General features: G+C 36.6%; 6 protein-coding genes across 8 annotated transcripts; 4 read left to right on the forward strand and 2 right to left on the reverse strand.

Annotated features, from left to right (window-relative positions):
- Positions 1-40: 40 nt before the first annotated feature.
- On the reverse strand, positions 41-1,494 carry LOC106452339 (WEB family protein At3g13190). Of its 3 annotated transcripts, XM_013894420.3 has the most exons (3): positions 1,389-1,494; positions 1,165-1,300; positions 41-1,092 (listed from the first exon to the last, which is right to left on the reverse strand). In XM_013894420.3, the coding sequence occupies exons 2-3, from the start codon at positions 1,255-1,257 to the stop codon at positions 211-213; spliced, it is 975 nt and encodes a 324-aa protein (XP_013749874.2). In that variant the 5' UTR covers positions 1,258-1,300; positions 1,389-1,494; the 3' UTR covers positions 41-210. The 3 variants fall into 3 exon arrangements, with proteins under 3 accessions (XP_013749874.2, XP_048635870.1, XP_013749873.2); XM_048779913.1 differs by lacking the exon at positions 1,389-1,494 and having other exon boundaries at positions 1,175-1,377; XM_013894419.3 differs by lacking the exon at positions 1,389-1,494 and having other exon boundaries at positions 1,165-1,377.
- Positions 1,495-2,841: 1,347 nt separating this feature from the next.
- On the forward strand, positions 2,842-3,411 carry LOC106345415. Its single transcript, XM_013784614.3, has one exon. The coding sequence runs from the start codon at positions 2,971-2,973 to the stop codon at positions 3,286-3,288; it is 318 nt and encodes a 105-aa protein (XP_013640068.2). The 5' UTR covers positions 2,842-2,970; the 3' UTR covers positions 3,289-3,411.
- Positions 3,412-5,072: 1,661 nt separating this feature from the next.
- On the forward strand, positions 5,073-6,767 carry LOC106454101 (nematocyst expressed protein 4-like). Its single transcript, XM_022717500.2, has 2 exons — positions 5,073-5,618; positions 5,697-6,767. The coding sequence occupies exons 1-2, from the start codon at positions 5,603-5,605 to the stop codon at positions 6,119-6,121; spliced, it is 441 nt and encodes a 146-aa protein (XP_022573221.1). The 5' UTR covers positions 5,073-5,602; the 3' UTR covers positions 6,122-6,767.
- A 2,894-nt stretch (positions 6,768-9,661) lies between these two features.
- LOC106345416 lies at positions 9,662-10,502 on the reverse strand. Its single transcript, XM_013784615.3, has one exon. The coding sequence runs from the start codon at positions 10,393-10,395 to the stop codon at positions 9,802-9,804; it is 594 nt and encodes a 197-aa protein (XP_013640069.2). The 5' UTR covers positions 10,396-10,502; the 3' UTR covers positions 9,662-9,801.
- Positions 10,503-13,359: 2,857 nt separating this feature from the next.
- On the forward strand, positions 13,360-14,882 carry LOC106452340 (30S ribosomal protein S10, chloroplastic). Its single transcript, XM_013894421.3, has 4 exons — positions 13,360-13,775; positions 13,970-14,008; positions 14,243-14,575; positions 14,671-14,882. The coding sequence occupies exons 1-3, from the start codon at positions 13,548-13,550 to the stop codon at positions 14,552-14,554; spliced, it is 579 nt and encodes a 192-aa protein (XP_013749875.2). The 5' UTR covers positions 13,360-13,547; the 3' UTR covers positions 14,555-14,575; positions 14,671-14,882.
- Positions 14,883-17,620: 2,738 nt separating this feature from the next.
- LOC106452342 (serine acetyltransferase 3, mitochondrial-like) lies at positions 17,621-19,110 on the forward strand. The gene has a single exon (XM_013894423.3). It carries the CDS (start codon positions 17,737-17,739, stop codon positions 18,907-18,909), a length of 1,173 nt encoding a protein of 390 aa, XP_013749877.2. The 5' UTR covers positions 17,621-17,736; the 3' UTR covers positions 18,910-19,110.
- The last annotated feature ends 204 nt before the right edge of the window (positions 19,111-19,314 follow it).

Genomic DNA, 19,314 nt, shown 5'->3' on the forward strand with positions numbered 1-19,314 from the left:
GGAGATTACATGATCTATAGGTTTATTGAACTCATTAGAAGAATTACATATGGTTAGTTTATAAGATGATGATACTGAATTGTTTACATATTACAACACACATTATTAAAAGCTTCAAGTTTAAACAAACTGACACACTTATTTCTTTTAATTATGAGTTTAGTTTATACAGATTGTCACAATTTCAAAAGAGACCAGCAGGTTCTTTCTCTAACACTTGACTAAACAAGTCTCTTTGGATCTTGATTTTGACTTGTCCACTTCCTTTGCAGAGGGAAACGACTTAGCCCACATCCTACTAGCTGCCTTACGCCGTCTTTTAAGCTCTGCATCCATCACAATTGTAGCTTCCTCAGCCATCTCTGCATTCTTCAACGCCTCTTGTGTTGCTGCTTTGATATCTTCAATCTCCTTCTCGCTCATCTCCAGTTTCTTCAGCGTTTCATCTCTGCATGCTCTCAATGCTTCCGTCTCAGTTAATCCACCACCACCACCACCACAACTTTCTTGAACGTTTAGACATTCCTCTACAGCTTTTGCTTCTTTAGCCTCTTTAAGAGTGATCTTTAGCTCTTCCTCTAACTGCAAAAGCTCCCTCTTTGCATCTTCAGCTTCCTTCTTCAGCTCCTCAACGGCTTGTTCTGTTTCTCTTTGCTCTTTCTCCTTAAGCTCTGAATGCTCTTCCTTAACGTTTTCAAGCTCGAGTTTAAGAGACTCAATTAACATACACAGTCCACTCTCCTCTTCAGCTGCTCTGTGAAGTGATTCCTTAGCAAAGCCTAGCTCTGAAGTCACAACTATCACATTATTACTACTACTCACATCTAAGTCCTGACGACTCTCCTCTTCAGCTACTACTCTTTGAAGCAGTTCCTTAGCAATGCCTAGCTCTGAACTCACATCTCTCACATTACTACTAATACTACTCAAAGCTAAACCTTTCTCATCATTTCTCAACTTGTGATTGAGATGCTCAACCGTTTTCTTAGCTTCATCAAGCTCTAACAAAGCCTCAATCTTCGCCATCTCAGCACTCTTTATTTTCTCTTTCAACTTGTCAACCTCTTGATTCCAGAGACAGAGATTCGTCTCCTGCAACCACAATCAGTTAATTACACCAAGAAACACACAAATGTTATAAAGAAAGGAGAAAAACAATCATACATGTTCTTGCCTCTGGTTGAGATGTTCTCCTCCACCAGATAAACCAGCGTTGAAGAGCTTCACTGCATGTTGAACAGAATGAATAGTAGCCATTCACTCCCAGCAAAAACACTGATCCCACTAGTTTAGCAACGCCCTGAATAGAAAATACACTCTCTTTGTTTCTCAAGTAGATCAAAACCATAAAATAAACTTAAAACATTGCATATGGGAGCTGTCTGTACCTTGAGACAATGTAACTCAATAATGGAAGGAGGAAAGATGGCAGCTTTGTCATGCTCACGTGTCACGTCCGTGCAGAGATTTTGTAAAAAGAGAGCTCACGGGTCAACTTAACCTTCATTTTTTTTTTTAAGTTATCTCTGCGCTGCACGTGATGCTGCTTGTTTTTAACCACATAATCTTTCTAGTTTAGTTCCTACAGAACATAAACAGAAAGAGATGTAGATTTTTATAAAGTTTTAATAAACTTTACGGTTTAACTTTTTCAAAATAGTTAGCATTACACGGTAACTATAATCGGCAACATGAGTGAAGCAGCCACCGTCTACAACTAGGGTTGGGAAGAACACCTGTTGCCGTAATGACGGTTTTAGCCTCGAGTTAAATGGAAATTTTAAATTTCAAACCCAACACAGGACTCGACCCTTGATACTGGGGGGGCATAGGCCTCTTAAATCTTAATAATTGCTGTCGGATCGTCCAGTGAATTGTTTGTTAGTGTGTTTAATATCGCGCTGTTACGAACAATACGAAGAAAATGCTTTGCCGTTTAACCGATCTACAGACGGCGTGTATTGCAGTTGTCAGAAGGTATTATTTATGGGCTCCGAGGAAGCCCATATCATACTTGTCGGTTGAAATAAAGTCGATATATCAATCATACAAACCGGACAAAATTATTTTGAAATGGAATATCATTCATTATATTATCTTGTACGATTTACTATTTATGTCAGAAAATGTTACATTCTTTGACTTTTATAACAATTTCACCTTTTAATACAAGCTGTTCTTTTTACCACATTTTTATATAAGCTGTTAATAAAGGAAAATAAAAGCAATACTCTATCCAGATAGCTTTTTAAAAAGAAAAAGTCGAATACAGAAATCACTAAACCAAGTTTATAGACTGAGTAGTGAGTATAATAAATAAGTAAATTTATGCAAAAATTATCAAAATTAAAACAAAATTACATGAATATCTGTCAAAGTTTATCATTTTATGTGCAAAATATAAAGTTTTAATTTGACCTATAATGTATGAAAATCTAACAGTTTTGAAAGATGATGTTTGCAACAAAATATTTTCAATTAGTAAAAATTGTGTCTAACTAACAGAATTGTTGATTTTGACTTTTTATTTAGATAAAACTGACCGATGTAATTATTTCTTAAACTTTATAATCTAATATATTTCCAAAGTAAAAAATACAATGGTAGACAAACTTATGTAAAATGTTGATTTCTTTTTACTATTTTTATATCGATTTTGTATTACCGGTTAGCTACATGCATGAATCAGTAATTAGTCTAAGTTAGTATAAGTATTGTTACAAAAAAAAAATCACTAATATTTAAATATAATCTTTTTGAAAGATTAACTTCTGATTTTGACGTTTTTTTCTTGTCAGCAGGGGAATCTTTCATATTTCTTTAAACATCCACTAATAATAAAGAGAGAAGTATCACATGAATATAGCTTACCTCTCTCTCCTTCCCTTACATATCTATCTCTTGCTCCCCCTCTCTATCTCTCTCGTGTTATCCAACAAAAGTCACGGATCTTGAGCGGTGATCGGAGAGATGGAGTTCCGGGAGAAGCTCTTAAAGTTCAAGCTACAAATCGTCTTCACCTTCGTTTTCTCCTTCGTCACCGTCGCCCTCGTCACTTATTCTCCCGGTTTTCTCACCGTTGTATCTTACTTCTGGCCTCTAGTTCTCTCCACCGCCCTCTTTCTCGCCGCCGTTTTCTTCTTCGCAAGGACCTCCGACCTTCCGACGTCATCTACCCTCTCCGGCGATGGCTCCGGCCTAATAGTGGCGGCAGAGGGGATCCTAGACTATGTCGTCGGCGGACAACACGAAGAATCTCTCTTTGATAGCTTCACTAAACTCGACTAGTACTATGAGATGTCTATGTGTTTTAATTCCTCAAGTATTTTCGTTAGTTTCTTTTTAATAATAGAGGATATTTAAAAATGTAACAGAGTTAACCTGGAATAAGAGTCAATCTTGCTTTATGAATTTTTATGATTCCTTTAGGTTATATCACTTATTTTATACGTTACACTACATTGATATGATTTACTTTCAAAATCGATCAGTTGTATCTTATAATTTAAATGGCGAATGACCTTAAACTCGGTGCCTTTATTTAACTTATAAAACCAATCCACCGACGCGAAAGGATTTTCATTTGTTTACTAATTTAACGTACGAAGAAAAACATTAAGATGTTATCGTAGGTTAAAGATAGTAGTATTCCTCTAGCTAAGATTCTATAAAAAATAAAATTGGGTGATCTATCAGAGAGATGAGATCAAATAATTGTATAACATAGATTCGTACTTTTTGGCACGCTCCTCACGTGCATGAGCATCTCGATCACTGTATCTAAATCTTAAATTATGAATTGAATAAGTGCATCAACGGTTTGCTAATGATGACGTCAGCTCAGCTTAAAAACGTTGCGTAGTTCGCCTATTCGTTTCAAAAGTGACACGGACGTCGGTCATAGATTGAGAATAGTCAGATAATTCTTCATTTAGAGAGTAGGGAACTAAACGGCATGCATGTCCTGCTTATAAGCTGAAAGGATGTTTTGATTGTTTAAAGCAGCTGAATAATGTTGGTTTGAAACATAAGCTTCACTTTTGTACACCATTTCTGTTCATGTAGTTGTAGAGGAAGTCCAAGGTATCAAATATGAGTATAATGTTTTCTTTTCTGTTTTATTGCTTGTTGATATTGTCCTTAGAAGGCAAGTGTATACACTATACACTGCACGCTGGTGGTTGAAAAGAAAACAGGTGAACGGTTATCTTTTTTTTTGCCAACTGGCTATATTCAAATAAAGTTTTGATCGGTACTAAAGAAGTTATTATGAAAACACCTTAGTCCGTCCATGTCTGATTTACATAAGAAAATATAACGAATCTAATTCTAAATTCTTTGACTAATAAATCTATACGTATGTATCTGCACAAGTAGGTTGAAGGCGTGTTCAAGGAGGTGCCAAGTAAACTCTCGATCAAAACCAGATATCAGATCTTACAATGCTTTGGTCAAAGGATTGTGTAGAAAGGGTTCTTTACCCGAAGCTGTTGCGTTGCTTGATGAGATTGTGAACAAGGGTCTCTGAAGCCTGATGTTTTCACCTTCAACACGATGTTACATGAGTCTACAAAAGGGCACTTTGATGTGGGAGAAGAGTTAAGGGCAATTTAAAATTCGCTTTTGAGCTTTGCAAGGACATATTCACGAAGCCGAAGCGTATACGTGTCTAGTGAGCCCATCGTGCCAGAGGTGGTTGATGCGTTGGTGAAAGGATCAAAGCAAGAAGAAGCTGAGGAGATTGTTGAGCTCGCGAACAAGGATGAAATTTCCGGTTCAATCTATGTCTCTCTTCCAAAGAGTAGTTTATTTGGAAGCTTATTAACAAGTTTATATGCAGTCTATGTTTCCCCCTCTCACGTGTCTTGTTGGTGCACAACACTGCGCGAGCAGTAAATCGAATAACCAAACTATCTTAAGTATCGTGTTTGTGTCACTGATGTTCAGATTTAGAGGAATGCTGATTGATACAGTTCATGTTATTGTCGACTTCAACCGCACGAGTGTCCTAGGTTTGGTCATTCATACCGAGAGGGATTTGGGTTTCAAAATACTTACCTTTTTTTATTAATGAGAGAACTAAAGTAGAATATACAAAGATTTTATACACAAAAATATATTCTGTCTTGGTGATTGGCCTTTGCTCAACTTTGATTTTATCTTTATGTAATTAATGTAAGATATCAGTTGACCCTATGTTTCCTTCTTGTGCCCCGTAGAATAAACAATTTCGGAATACTAAATATCATACACACGCATTTTCAGGCAAGACTAGATATAATTAAATACTATTACCTTAGTTACACTTTCCTTAGTTAAACAAGAACAAAGTGTATATAAAAACATGTTGATTTGCTCTACTTGTTACAGAAGCATTAATCAAGCAAAAAGGAGAAGAAAAAAAATGCTAGCAGCTCCTCCTCCAATGGATTTCTCTGTCGACATGGTTAGCTAAAGTGAATACAGAATATTCTTAGATTTAATCGATTTAACTATTATTGTATCCTCTTTTTTACTTTGATTACTCTTTTTTTTTTTGCAGAGCTGTGATATAAAAGTGAATAATAGCTGCGAGCTTTGCCATCGAAAAGTGGATGAAGTTATGCAGTCTCTCACCGGTACCCTCTTCCTCTCCTTTTATTTTGGTTTGGTTGTTGATGATAGATTCATCTTTTTAATATTTATAATTACTGCAGCATTTTACTCTGTGACTTATCTTGGAGAAAACAACACAATTAAGCTCAAGGCGAGAGCTAACCCTAATGTGATTATGTGGATCAGTCACAAGTACGGCGATCACGGCAAGATCTCCAACTTCCATATGAACGGCCAACCCGTCACCCCTCAACCTGGCGGCGGCGGTTATTACGGTCCATCAGGCTATAACCTTCCTTCTAACACCTCCGGTTATTATCCATACCCTCCGCCGCCGCAGTTTCTAGCCGGGAACTATGGTTACCCTATGCCTAATCCACCGCCACCGCAGAAGGAGAGTACTCCACAGGGGATATATAAGCAGCATACAGCGCCGCCGTCTTATGTTATGCAGCCGCCACCGCCAATGCCGTTGTCTAGTTACTCTTACATTGAACCTCCGTATTGGCCGATGAGTGGGAGGTGAGTGAGCGATTGTGTGATAGCGTGGCGAAGAAGGAAGCTTCTTCTTTTGTCTCAAACGCTGCGTTTTGGTTTATGGTTGTGATCGCTGTTTTTTTAAAATGCGATTGCGTTATAGACGCGAATTCTGATTTTGTTTGACCAACAGTTATTAAGACAAATTAATTGTTGATTATTTGAAGGGGCACTCGGTTTGAAGCAGAATAAAGTTTTTTAGATTGTGGTCTCAACACCTTTAGAGAACTAAGAATAAAGTTTATGATTTGATTTGATTTGATTAGTAATGGCTTTAGTTTATCAAGTTAACTTTATTATTATTTGCAAGTAGGCAAGCAAGATTGGGCGAGTGATAACAATAAGTATGTCTTCATAGGAATGTTGCTGCTTCATTGTTTTTTTTTCTGACTAGTCTGTTTGTTTGTTATAAGAGAATAGAAACCATGGAGTTGGCATATTTATCATGGCATACTCATCAACTCCTTGATGTGTCATGATAAACCCTTTGAACAAGTTGCACTAGTTGTTTAACTTCTAGTCTCCTAGGAGCACTTCATTACCTTACGTCCACCATAGCCAATCTTTCATAGAGTCGTGCCACTATGACTAATTTATGAGTGATCCAAAAGAGTCTTACATCTTGGAGCTTTAATACCATGAAACTATGAAAAATTATCTTTCCATGACTAATTCAATTGTATTCATTTCAACATAAAGTACAACTAGTTATAAGAATCTGGGATTCACCCCATATGTAATCTGAGAACATCTACCTCGAATATAAATATCATGAAAAGATTAAATCAAACGACAAAAATACCCCCTTGATCCAAATCTCGGTAGGGCTTAGTCTTGAAAATTTGAAACCCGTGATTAGGCCTAGCCGATTCTTTTGGTATCAGATTGTATATGACATAATTCTCTAACTCTTGGAACTACTTGATCAATCCCAAGACTAGTGATGGCCATGAGGAGTGTTGGGTCCATCATCCTTCCCGTACACAACATCTGCATGGCCCAAGGAACAAACTAGTACTGGTTATTACTTCTCACTTCAAGCATGTCCCCTCGTTCTCTCATCATTTTCAATTTGTGGTTGTCCAACTTCACCGCCCTTACACCCTTCAACTAAAACTTTTATTTCAAAAAATTTCAGTTGAATAGAGAACATTTTTTTTTAAAGAAATGATCTATGCATCATAGCTGCCTTTTACGTACTTGAATGCAATTGCATCTATTTGCTTTTCTTCCTCCATCGTTCCATATAAACTCAAACAATAGCATCTGAATGCATTATCTTTCCTGAATATACTGATTCGTTTTAGACTCTTACGAGTCTTGTGACATCTTTACGAATCTTGATTTTTTTCTTCTATTCATCTCACGAATATTCCTAAGGGTTTTTGGCTTTAATTAGCTTTAGATATGATTGAGCATATGATTGTTAAACATGTATGTGTTTAATTTGATCAGTTTATCTCTCAATAATTAAGTTTTGGACCCACTTAATTCTAAGAAAGCCTGATTGTTTATAGGGCTCCTTTGTTTATATTATTGTAATTTGATTCTTTCTGTTTCGTTTCTATATACACTGATTGAGTTTACTGTTCTTTCTCCATGTCTTTTGGTTTTGTTTTATTTTAAAATTTTGGATTTTAATATGCGTAAAGAGCTCCATGATTGATGTATACACTCTCATTCATTTCATGTCTAGTACATTTGTGGCTGTTATTTATCTATCTATCTGATGCCGTTCGAACTGTTGCACCTCATGATCACCATATTAATATTATTTTTATATAACTAGAAGATTCCTGACCGATCGCTTAAACTAATATCTGAAACTGTGAAGATTTGGGCGGCTAATTTTACTATTGCAAATGCCCCACCGTATAACCATTCCAATTGAAAACTATTGATCCATAATGAACACCGACTGAGGAGTGACACAGACAAAGGTGCATAAAGTCGTTATACTTGCATAAACATGTTGCAATCAAAGCCTAACACATCAATATAAGAACTTATTTGAGTTCAACTGACCCGTTAAATCATCTAATTTTCTTTCTCGTACGTTGAGTGGATATGTTGTGTAGTGTCAAAATCGTAGTCATCTATTATTATATTCGATAGTTTTCTGCACTCGGCCATTTTCGAAAGCTTAGTTAATATTACCAAAATAATAAGTATATGTAGTTGTTATCAAATATAATATGGATCGAATACCTAATCTTCATCATCCATACACTTTAACTATCTCATCCTTGCTTGTTTGATACATGTAACATTACTAGGCCATTCTTTCTGGCCCGCTCGTTATTTTTCTTGGTTAATGGGTTTTTGATAAAATGAGATTAGTCAAATCACATGTTTTCCTTTTAAATACCAACCTCTCGAGAAGACTAGAAAAAAAATCTTTATAACTTTAATGTTGTGATAACATAGAACGTGTTGCTAATATAGCTAAACCGTTTTGTGAAAAAAAGACTAGAAGATTCTAAACAAAGATTCAATGTTCCGAAATATTCAAATTAATAATTTATTCTGAGACTGGTGATGGATAGGTAAAATAGTGAGAAACTGCAGGAAAGAAAAAGGTAAAGCATGGAGGTCTGGAACTAAAAGCGAAGAGAATAGAATCTATTGATCTTAAAAGCACAATCATTTTCGCTTTTTTAACATTGTTTCGATTATTCGTTGATAACTGTTCATATGGTTAGATAAATATGTTAAATTATATTTTCGCTTTTAAGATCAATAGATGGATAGATGTATTGTCATATGTTAAATTAATAATTTATTCTGAGACTGGTGATGGATAGATGGATTGTCGCACAATCATTTTCGCTTTTAAGATCAATAGATTTATCTGATCCATGGTAACATATAATCGTTAGGTGTTCCCATAGTTTACAGATGATCACAGGGTTCAGGCTTGGGAATACGATATTTTAATTTTGTTATCATATATGTTTCTTGTCGATCGATCCAAAAGTTCTCAGATAGAGAAATCAGAAATGAATTAAGTAATCGTATATCATATCTTTTTAAAATGAGAATTCATTATACGTACACGTGTGCGTAGCACCATTATTCCCGATACCATCGGGGTGCAGACAACACATAGCTAAAAGTATAGATTCTACATCAGTCTAGGATCTAGGAACAATAATAGAGATCGATATGATCATGTGTATGTACTATTTATGTGTGCATATATATAGTCATACGTTAATCATGCATCTTTACTAAATTGTTCTCGTTGTTGCATGCATTTCTTTAGTGAGCTTCATTTTTGCATAATACAAAGATAATATGACTAAATAACCATCGTTTATTTTCAAAATCAGCTGATGATTCACAAATCTTATGATTCACTGATCGTGCATGAGTTTCTCAAATAAAATAGATTTTATGTGTGATTTTGTTGTTTACTAAAACGAGCAGTAACTATTTTATGTGTGATTTTGATACGTTAGTTATAAAGTCATACAAATATAAACTACAGGGGAACAATGTTTTAATAAATAATGTAACGCGAGAGATGTATATAAAACAAGATTCCATTAAAATAGATGCTAAAAAGTACAAGTGACGTGAAGAAGAGGCTAGAAAAAACTTCGCTCTCTAAGAACTTATTGCGCACGTCTAATTAAGCTTAAACATATATAGCTAATTAATAAGAAATCAAACAAGGATTAGATGCTGTTTAGCTTCGAGTCTAAGCTCTTCCTTCATCTTTCTAATGAACTCATCAAACTTCTTGTTAATATCTTCCTCCGTCACCATCCCCACACTATCTTCCTCTTCTCTAGATTCGGCACGAATATCACACTTCTCCTCTAGATCACCATTATTCGGTAATGGCTCATCAGATTCTTCATCTTCATCTTCTTTCTCTTCTTCGGTTTCTTGGTCTTGTGTACTAACTTCCTCTGCAAGAAAAGTCTTTGTTCCTCTATCATGATCATCAGAGTAGTACTCTAGCTCCAACGTCGCATCGTAACTATCAAAGTCTCCGTGATCAAAGGTTTGATCGGTGTTGCTCCAGCTTTCCTCTACAGGTTTTGATGAAGATATTAAACCAGAGTACTTAGCGACAAACACTAAGAGACCATTGCAGACGAGAAACATGTACATCTTATCTACCGCGTGTGTTACGAGTTGAATTGTGAGTTTACATAAATAGAAATTGTGAGTGATTAAAAGAGATGAAACCCATATCGAAATTACTATAAACTTCGTCAGTTTCTTCATTAACTCAGGTTTTATTCGATCCATCTCTCTGGTCTTTTTCTCTCTGACTTTTATAAGTGAATGATAAAGAAATAAGAAAAAGAACGCTCAGCTTTAGGACTTTAGAGACTGATTGTGCAAAGGCTTACACTCAACGGCTTTGGTATTTATAGTTACAGTATGAGATTTTTTGGCCAAAGGAAACCTTGAAATGATTTTACCAAACTGCCCCTTTGTTCTGATGTTTCATACCACGTGTTAAGACTTGAGAGAGATTTTTTCTCAATTATGTGGATCAAATTTAATCTACTCTCCCTTCTTTGTCAACTAATCTTTGTTTCCTTTTGGCATATTATTAGTTTGATTTTGTGGACTTTCTTATGAATGTTCCAAAGCTTTTAGCATATTGTATGATTTTTATAAGTTGTGCTAATAGAACAATGATTATGTCGTCGTGTGTTATTTATAGATATGGTCATGTTTAATACAAATTTTAAACAGAATAGTCTAGAAGTAAGTTCATGGATGATTGAGTCAAGTTTCTGTAGTGAGGGGCGTGTGGACAATAACTATTCAGAATATTTCATTGTCTTTTAGTAAACACTACTTGACAAACCAAAACAAACCGTGTGATACGCAATGAATGTGGAAAAATGCACACATACATTATATGCCCAAACGTGACGGTAACGTCGATAAAACTATATGTCTATATATACAACCAAAAACACTCATCACTATAAATACAAAAGGCAATTAGGGAAAATTATACAGATATTCTTATTTTTATTTATGATCTTTATTCTTCTATGGACATGGATTTCCGGTGGTGTATGATGATACTTCTTAATTAGTTTGTCTTGTAAGTTATGATTATACTTATCTATCCAATCATGACCTAGATTTACCTAGATTTCATTAACCTAGCTACAGCGTTTTGGCCTTTAAATATGTTTGATCCATAATTTGACATCTGAAGTATAAATCCATTAATATTGAGTATTTTCATATAATATTTCAAGAATAAAAACTGACATAATAAGAAAAAGAAAAGATAAATTAAGAATAATTTCTCATACGAAAGGCTCCAATCTTTCTTTTTTTTTTAACACTGAATTTCATTATATAGAAGAGATAAGCTCATCCCCAAACCAGAGATGAGACCAATACAGAGCCATTCGCACAGTCTCAAAGCAACGCAAAAAAAAACCAAACGTCAGAAAAGTAAAGCAGAGAAAGTTTAAAAAGCTAAAAACAGTAAATAAGCACCACCACTAGGCAGCATAATAAAAACACAGCTCAAAAACTGAGACAGAGAGAAGAGAAGCTATCAGACCAAAGCCAAACACTTCACTGCCTTCGTTATCCTGCCGCAGGAACCACAGCGGTAGCTCGCAAAGCCGTGGCTGAAGCTTCTTTGATCAGCAAATCGTTTAGCCACAAAGGTCCTCCTGATGCAACATAAGACTGGGAACGGTTATCCGACGTCACACTATTAGCGATCGACTTAGCAGCTAAATTTCTCTCATTCTTAATAAAATTAACATTCCAATCCTGGAAAAGCCTCAAACGCTCTACGATGGCAGAGATCAAAAGATGAAACTGGGGAAATAGATCTGGTCGAAGAAGAGCCATCCGAAGATCCAAAGATGAGGTTTCAAAAATCACACGTTGAGAATGGTGAGAAACCATAGACTCTACTGACCAGAGAAGGGCATGAAGCTCCGTAGTAAGCGGAGAAGCTAGTCTTGTGAAGGCCCGTCTGCTGTGTAGAAGTACTTTACCCTCCTCATCACGAAGTAGCCATGCGGCTCCACTCAGTGGCGCATTAAAGGTCCAAGACGAGGCCACATTACATTTAAGCCAGTTAGGAGGAGGGCGCAGCCAGCGCACCTCATCAATAGAAGGTGGAGCCAAAGGGGCTTCCAGTACAGTACTAGGCGCCATAGTTTCTCTCCATACTTCAGCATCCATCATAGCTTTATCGAGAACACTAGCCGGAGCAAGTCTTGTATGCTCAAAGCAGAACTCATTTCTGGCTTTCCAAATATGCCAAAGAACCCAAGGAAACATTTGAGCAACGCTTGGAGACAAGTTCGTCCTTTTGCTGCATTTCAGAAGATGGTAAAGATTAAGGAAGACTGAGTTCGACCAAGAACCTGAGGGAGGCATAGGGATATTCGATCCAGCCCAAACATCTTTTGCGAAGTGATAATGAAACAATACATGTGCAATATCCTCAGGGCCCCTGCCACACGCTGGACATGTAGGATCGATGTTAATACCTCTCGTACGTAATCGAGTTCGACCAGCCAAAGCACCAGAAAGGATTCTCCACAGAAAATGCCTCAGTTTTGGAGAGGTTTTGGTTTTCCATAACTCTGTCCATAACTTCTTTTCAAGAGGAGACACTGCAGGAACCGTAGGGTTGAGGCTTTCCTCTGCAATTTCCAGGAACTTATACCCACTCTTGGATGTGTAGTTACCATCTTTAGTATATGCCCATATTAGCTTGTCCCTCCTATTGGGGTTCTTCCTTGTTTTGAGTATAATCTCTGCGTCACCAAGACTGAAGGTTTGGCGAATCAGGTTCTCATTCCATGCACCCGTTTGATGATCAAAAAGATCTTCCACCTTCAGTGTAAGATCAACCACCGAATCAGCTCTGTAATTAGGAGAACGTGGGACTTTGTCAATAATCCACTTATCCCACCACACATTAGTTCTAGTAGTTATAGAAACTACTATATTACATTATAAATGGTTAATACTTTGATGAAATATTTTAATATAAATGTCATTTTTTCTGAATGATCAACCTTAACTGAATCTTTAAACGAAAATGATGTTTAAGACATTGTCATTTTGTTGAAAATGAATCTTTGTAGCAATTATGCTGTCACAGTGCAATTTAAAGACAACGACATAAACCAAAAAGAATAAATGAAAACTAGGATACCCTCGTCTTACTGGAATATAATACTGGGCCAAACGGGTATTTATAAAACTGGGCCTTTTTGTTTTACTAAGTGGGCTTCCGACAAGTATTCATCTCATCAATTAAAAAAAGAGAAAAAGATTTTGGATAATTGGATAACCCTCGAAACGAAGCTGAGGAAGAGGAAAACCACATCCTTGCAGCGTTAAGAGGAGGAGGAGGAAGAAGAAGATAAATCGATTCTCTGTTTGGATTTTCAATGGCGGTTTCTTCTGTAACTTCGTTCATACTACCCTCTTTCGCCAATCCCACCTCTTCGTCTTCTACCAGACAGAAAGTCTCTCTGCATCCATCTTCTACTCATGGCGTCATTGGCTCTTGCGTCCTTAACAAACCTTCCGTCTCGTTTACGAAGAAGGTCTTCGCAGCTCCCGAAACCCTTACTCCAGAAACTCTCGATGAACCCTCCTCTGAGGAATTCTCCGAGGTACAACTCTTTTCCTCTCTGTCTCTTTCTCGGATTCTTCGACATAAGACAATGCGGGAACACATGTTTTGCAGACTTATTAGCATATCATATACGTTTTCTAATGTCTCGGCTAGATAAAGCTGCTTCCTTTATGTGTAATTAGTCTTTGTTCTGATAAAGTTTACTCCTTTTTGTATCTGTGTGACATTCAGGCTCCGAGCTCTTCCTCCATAAGCGTAGACGCGGATAAGGTATATTCCAGCTCACTACTATAATGTTGGATATGCATATTTGTCAAAGTTGTTGTCTTTTTTGGTTTACGAGGTTCTTACATTACTCGGTGCTGTCTTCTCTGTATTAAGAAAATGACATTAAGTAGATAGTTTTCAGACCACTATCATGTTTAGAGTTATGTTTTTTTTGGAGGTTTTGTGGAGATTCATTGTTTTTGTTTGGTTAAATTGATTTTTTTTTATTGTAAGCAGATGGCGCCAAAGCAAAAGATTAGGATCAAGCTTAGATCATACTGGGTGCCTCTTATCGAGGACTCATGCAAGCAGATACTCGACGCTGCGAGGAACACCAATGCCAAGACGATGGGTCCTGTTCCATTGCCTACCAAGAAGCGTATCTATTGTGTTCTCAAGTCTCCCCACGTTCACAAGGATGCAAGGTTTCACTTTGAGATCCGGACTCACCAGAGGATGATCGATATTCTCTACCCTACTGCTCAAACCATCGACTCCTTGATGCAACTGGATCTTCCTGCTGGTGTTGATGTGGAAGTGAAGCTCTGAAGATCAACCGTAACTACAATGGTAACAAAAATGACTCTGACTAGTTAGTGAACTGAGTACAAAATCTTCATCAGATTAGAATTTAACTTGTTCCTAACCAAAGTTTTCTTCTTCAGGTACCATGGGCATTTACATTGCAAGAACAGGCTGTTTCATATCAACAACACTGCTTAGAATTGGTAAACCATGTATTATCTTTTGAGAGCTTCTGTAATGAATATTCTTTGGTCCTAGAAAAGTTGGAATCTTTTAATCTTCCTTGTTATTAGTTGATGAACAAATCCGCAATTAAGCAAGTTCAAAGAAATCTTTTGTGTGTGTGTGTCTACTAATTGTTTTGCCGCCAGTGCTATAATTAGTACAATACGTTTCCTTGATTCAAAAAGAAAGCACAATACATTTCCTCTTGTATTTTAGTGGAATCTTTATATGAAATATAAATAAGGAAAAGTATACAAGTTGAGTTTTTAGAAAAAATAAGGAAGTTGGAATCTTGAAAGCAACTTCGTTGTTATACTTAATCTGAAAGTTTATCCACAAACTTAATGGAGTTTACAATGACTTGCTAAATTGGCATTATGCATAGATATTCAACTAACCAGTATATTTAACTTGGAGATTATTGCAAAATATCATATGTACAGCTTTATGATTAATATTTTAATCACAAAATTAGGGGGAGTATTACTTCATTGTAGGATCATCTCTTGACCAAAAGAAAAAGAATGGTCGACAAAATTGAAAATTAATCTAAGTGGAGGAGATGACAATGATGGGCATGTTTTTATAATAGTCGCCAAGGCATATTCCCACGATATACCAACATGGACCGTCCATTTTATTTTATTTTACTTGATATTTTATAATTCTTTTTGTTTAAAAAATATTCGAATAAAAGAATATTGTTACTTTTGAATTCATACACAATACCTGCTTCAATAATTTTATATTTTGCTAGATACATGCTAATAATATTACTCCAGAATGGTGCCATTTTGGGTTTGTTAATGATATTTGCTAACTAGTCAAATCATATTTGCATCAAAAATATGGTATAGTTTGGTTTATTTTGACCACGCTTTATTTGATATCTCCATTGTTTTGTTTTGTTTTTTTTTCTATTCGCTAGTATATCAATATGCTCAAATGGAATTGAATACATGTAATTAAGTGATGATTACACTAATATGAACTATCTTCTTTTTTTTTTTTCCTCTGAAACATTCCATTCCATTGATGAAAATCCATGACTTACACATGATACACAATCAAATCTAGCGAGTTATCAAACTCCTAGAGACTAAACAGCAGTACACAAGATCGTATTTGTTTGTTATAAAAAAAATTCGAATATTGTTACTTTTGAATTCATACACAATACCTGTTTCAATAATTTTATATTTTGCTAGATACATGCCAAAGAATTACATTTCGATCTAGTAGTAAGTTATACGAGTTAGTATCGATCCCTCCACTTATAGTTGGTTTGGTTCTGTTAAAAGTCTTTATCGTCCGAGAAGAACCAATCCCAGTCGAAAACCAACGGCTATGTTAGAAGCATCAAACAAAACAGGGTTGTGTGTTTTCAAAACTCGAAGAGACAATCTTTTCAATGGCTGAAATTGAAAGGAAACAACATATACTCCCAATACAAAGAAAACACATAAGTTTCATATTTTTTCTTTTGGTTTTTGCAAAGTATTCTGAGACTCATAATTGTCACACATCTATTGGAGGGGTCCTCAGTGATGTGCCCTTTAATAGCTTTACTTAAAAAAAACTTGTTGTTTGCGATTGCAATTACTAAACTAAGAAGAATCTGTATTTTCACATCCTATCACTTGGATAAAATTTAGGTAGTAGCTTATTGTTAATCATATAAAGTTGCCAAAATAACATATAAGCTGCATGTCATTTTGAAGTCAAGCAGGATAATATTAAGTAAATTTGCTCATAATATAATAATCTCATTTGATTAGAGAGAGAAATGAATGAGAGTATGGTTCATCTGACAGTGACCTGAAAATGGTAGCCTTCAAGGGAACGATGGCTTCACGGATATATGGACAAACGATGTCATTTGTCACTGCATACGTCACTCTCCTTCTCCATCTTTCATCTTTTATTTATACACACGTCTGAAACATAGGGATTTCTGTAAATATTTCTTTTTGTCGAAATACATGTTTAGATTTTTTTCTTTAACAAGTTTAGATTTACTTCTATCAAATATATGTAATTTATTTTGAGTTTTTCTTAAAAAAAAAAATTAAATTGACTATTAGGACAAATTGCACCAGATCAGTGTAATTGGATGTAGTATTCATTCACGTTTACGGATTATAGTCAAATAAACAAAGATTTTTTCATTGAAATATTATATTTTTGAAGTTGCTATATAAATTATAATAAAATAAGATAAAAACAAAAGAGGTTGATGATAAACAGAAGTAGGTGTCACAGAAAAGAGCATGTGATTAAATACATATTACGCACAAAAAATCTTGGCCACAAAACCGATGAAAAACATGTGGTATGTAATAACGTTGCTAGTTTAACCGTCGACATAGTTCTTGAATTTTGAATTGCACAAGAAAAAACGAAAAAAATCACACAAACTTTCAGAATTAAAATAATATTTTACCTTTCGAATAATAACCACACAAACACACAAAAGCAGTAACTGGAATTGGATATAGACTACAAATGTATTTTGAAATAAAAAACCTAAGATTCATGCCAAATATATGAAAATTATCAATCTGGAAGGGAAAACATTTATCACTTGCAGTTGTCTTTATTTACAAAAATCTAGTGTTTTTTAATAAAAAAAGATTATCATTACTTTGAGGTGATATAAAGCTCTGTAGAAAAATAACTTATTACCAAATCTGCATCCTGTTTTGCTCAATTTTTTTTTAACATCCTGTTACCAGTTGAAATTTGGAACAAGAAAAGTAAGAATGCCACCCTAGTCCCCAGTCCCAGGGAACAGTAAAAATAGCTTCATTTACCACTGGTTTAACAATTAAATTAGGTTTAGCTTTCCTTTTGTAGTGGAGAGGAGAGAGATAGAGAGAAACTCCAAAAATATAAATTGCTGACATCCTCCCGTTTTCGTGTTTAGATATTAAACAAAAAAAAAAAAACTCATTTCTTTTTGTTGGCCGAGAAAATTTCCAATGTTCCCGGTCACAAGTCGCCGCCACTTCACATCCTCCCTATATATCCTCCGTTCATCTTCTCCACACAACCATCTCCTCTACTCTTCCTCCTCCTCATCTTTCCTCCCTTCCTTCATCTCCTCCAAATCCAAATCCTCCTCTTCAACCAACAAAAACAACCAACTATCCCCTCCTCCAATGGCCGCGTGCATCGACACGTGCCGAACCGGTAAACCACAGATCTCACGTGACTCAAACCGGTCCCACGACGACGAATCCGGTTTTCGTTACTCCAATTACTACCGCCCCTCCGGTTATCATCATCCAACAACCCAGACCAAAACCATCCACACCCGTCCTCTCATCGAAGACCTCCCAAACGACGACGTATGGGCCAAGATCCGACAAGAAGCCAAATCCGACATCGAGAGAGAGCCAATCGTCTCCGGCTACTACCACGCCTCGATCGTCTCCCAACGCTCCCTCGAAGCCGCCTTAGCCAACACGCTCTCCGTCAAGCTCAGCAACCTAAACCTCCCGAGCAACACGCTCTTCGATCTCTTCAACGGCGTCCTCGAACAGAACCCTAAGATCGTCGAGTCCGTTAAGCAAGACCTCTTAGCCGTCAAGGAGCGTGACCCGGCCTGCATCAGCTACGTCCACTGCTTCCTCCACTTCAAAGGCTTTTTAGCCTGCCAGGCCCATCGAATAGCCCACGAGCTTTGGGCCCAAAACCGAAAGGTTCTTGCTCTGCTGATCCAGAACAGAGTCTCCGAAGCCTTCGCGGTTGATTTCCACCCCGGGGCCAAGATCGGGACGGGGATTTTGCTGGATCACGCGACGGCGATTGTGATCGGAGAGACGGCGGTGGTGGGGGATAATGTTTCGATTCTTCATAACGTGACGCTTGGAGGCACGGGGAAGCAGTGTGGGGATAGGCACCCGAAGATTGGGGACGGGGTGTTGATTGGAGCTGGGACGTGTATTCTTGGGAATATTACGATTGGTGAAGGGGCGAAGATTGGGGCTGGGTCGGTGGTGTTGAAGGATGTGCCGCCGAGGACGACGGCTGTGGGGAATCCGGCGAGGTTGCTTGGTGGGATAGATAATCCGAAGAAGCATGATAAGGATCCTGGTCTGACTATGGACCAAACCTCGCATATATCCGAGTGGTCGGATTATGTTATTTAAAGTGTTTTGTGTTTTGTTGTTTATTCCATAATCATCAGATCATTTGTCTTTGTAAGGTATTGTCTGATTTAAGGATTTGAAACTAAACTCGGAAACTCTTAAACGATGTGTAGTTTGAGTTTCATGTGGTTCGTTTCTGATTAGCAGAGACTATGTTTAGTATGTATGTTTGTCGGGAATAAACTGAAAGTTTATCATTTATCATCAGCCTCTTTGAGTTTTTATTTTGCTTGCTACAGCTGTTTAGGAGATGACAACAATACCACTCAAGAACTAGGAATGCTTGTTACAATCAATATGAACGTAGATATTACTCTGTAAGTGTCATTTATTTTCTGTTGTCACTTGTTTTAGCGTATGTGCTAGGCAACTATAGCGACATGTTGTCCTGCTTTAGGTAGGGAT

Source organism: Brassica napus, chromosome A5, assembly GCF_020379485.1.
Source record: "Brassica napus cultivar Da-Ae chromosome A5, Da-Ae, whole genome shotgun sequence".
NCBI lineage: Eukaryota > Viridiplantae > Streptophyta > Magnoliopsida > Brassicales > Brassicaceae > Brassica > Brassica napus.

Excerpts from the sequence above, each read along its gene's own strand:
- LOC106452339 (XM_048779913.1), bottom strand. The coding sequence starts at position 1,348 with ATGGTTTTGATCTACTTGAGAAACAAAGAGAGTGTATTTTCTATTCAG. Across the intron at positions 1,093-1,174 it reads GGAGAACATCTCAACCAGAG|GAGACGAATCTCTGTCTCTG; the intron begins GCAAGAACATGT and ends TTGTGGTTGCAG.
- LOC106345415 (XM_013784614.3), top strand. The coding sequence starts at position 2,971 with ATGGAGTTCCGGGAGAAGCTCTTAAAGTTCAAGCTACAAATCGTCTTC.
- LOC106345416 (XM_013784615.3), bottom strand. The coding sequence starts at position 10,395 with ATGGATCGAATAAAACCTGAGTTAATGAAGAAACTGACGAAGTTTATA.
- LOC106452340 (XM_013894421.3), top strand. The coding sequence starts at position 13,548 with ATGGCGGTTTCTTCTGTAACTTCGTTCATACTACCCTCTTTCGCCAAT. Across the intron at positions 13,776-13,969 it reads CCTCTGAGGAATTCTCCGAG|GCTCCGAGCTCTTCCTCCAT; the intron begins GTACAACTCTTT and ends TGTGACATTCAG. Across the intron at positions 14,009-14,242 it reads TAAGCGTAGACGCGGATAAG|ATGGCGCCAAAGCAAAAGAT; the intron begins GTATATTCCAGC and ends TATTGTAAGCAG.
- LOC106452342 (XM_013894423.3), top strand. The coding sequence starts at position 17,737 with ATGTTCCCGGTCACAAGTCGCCGCCACTTCACATCCTCCCTATATATC.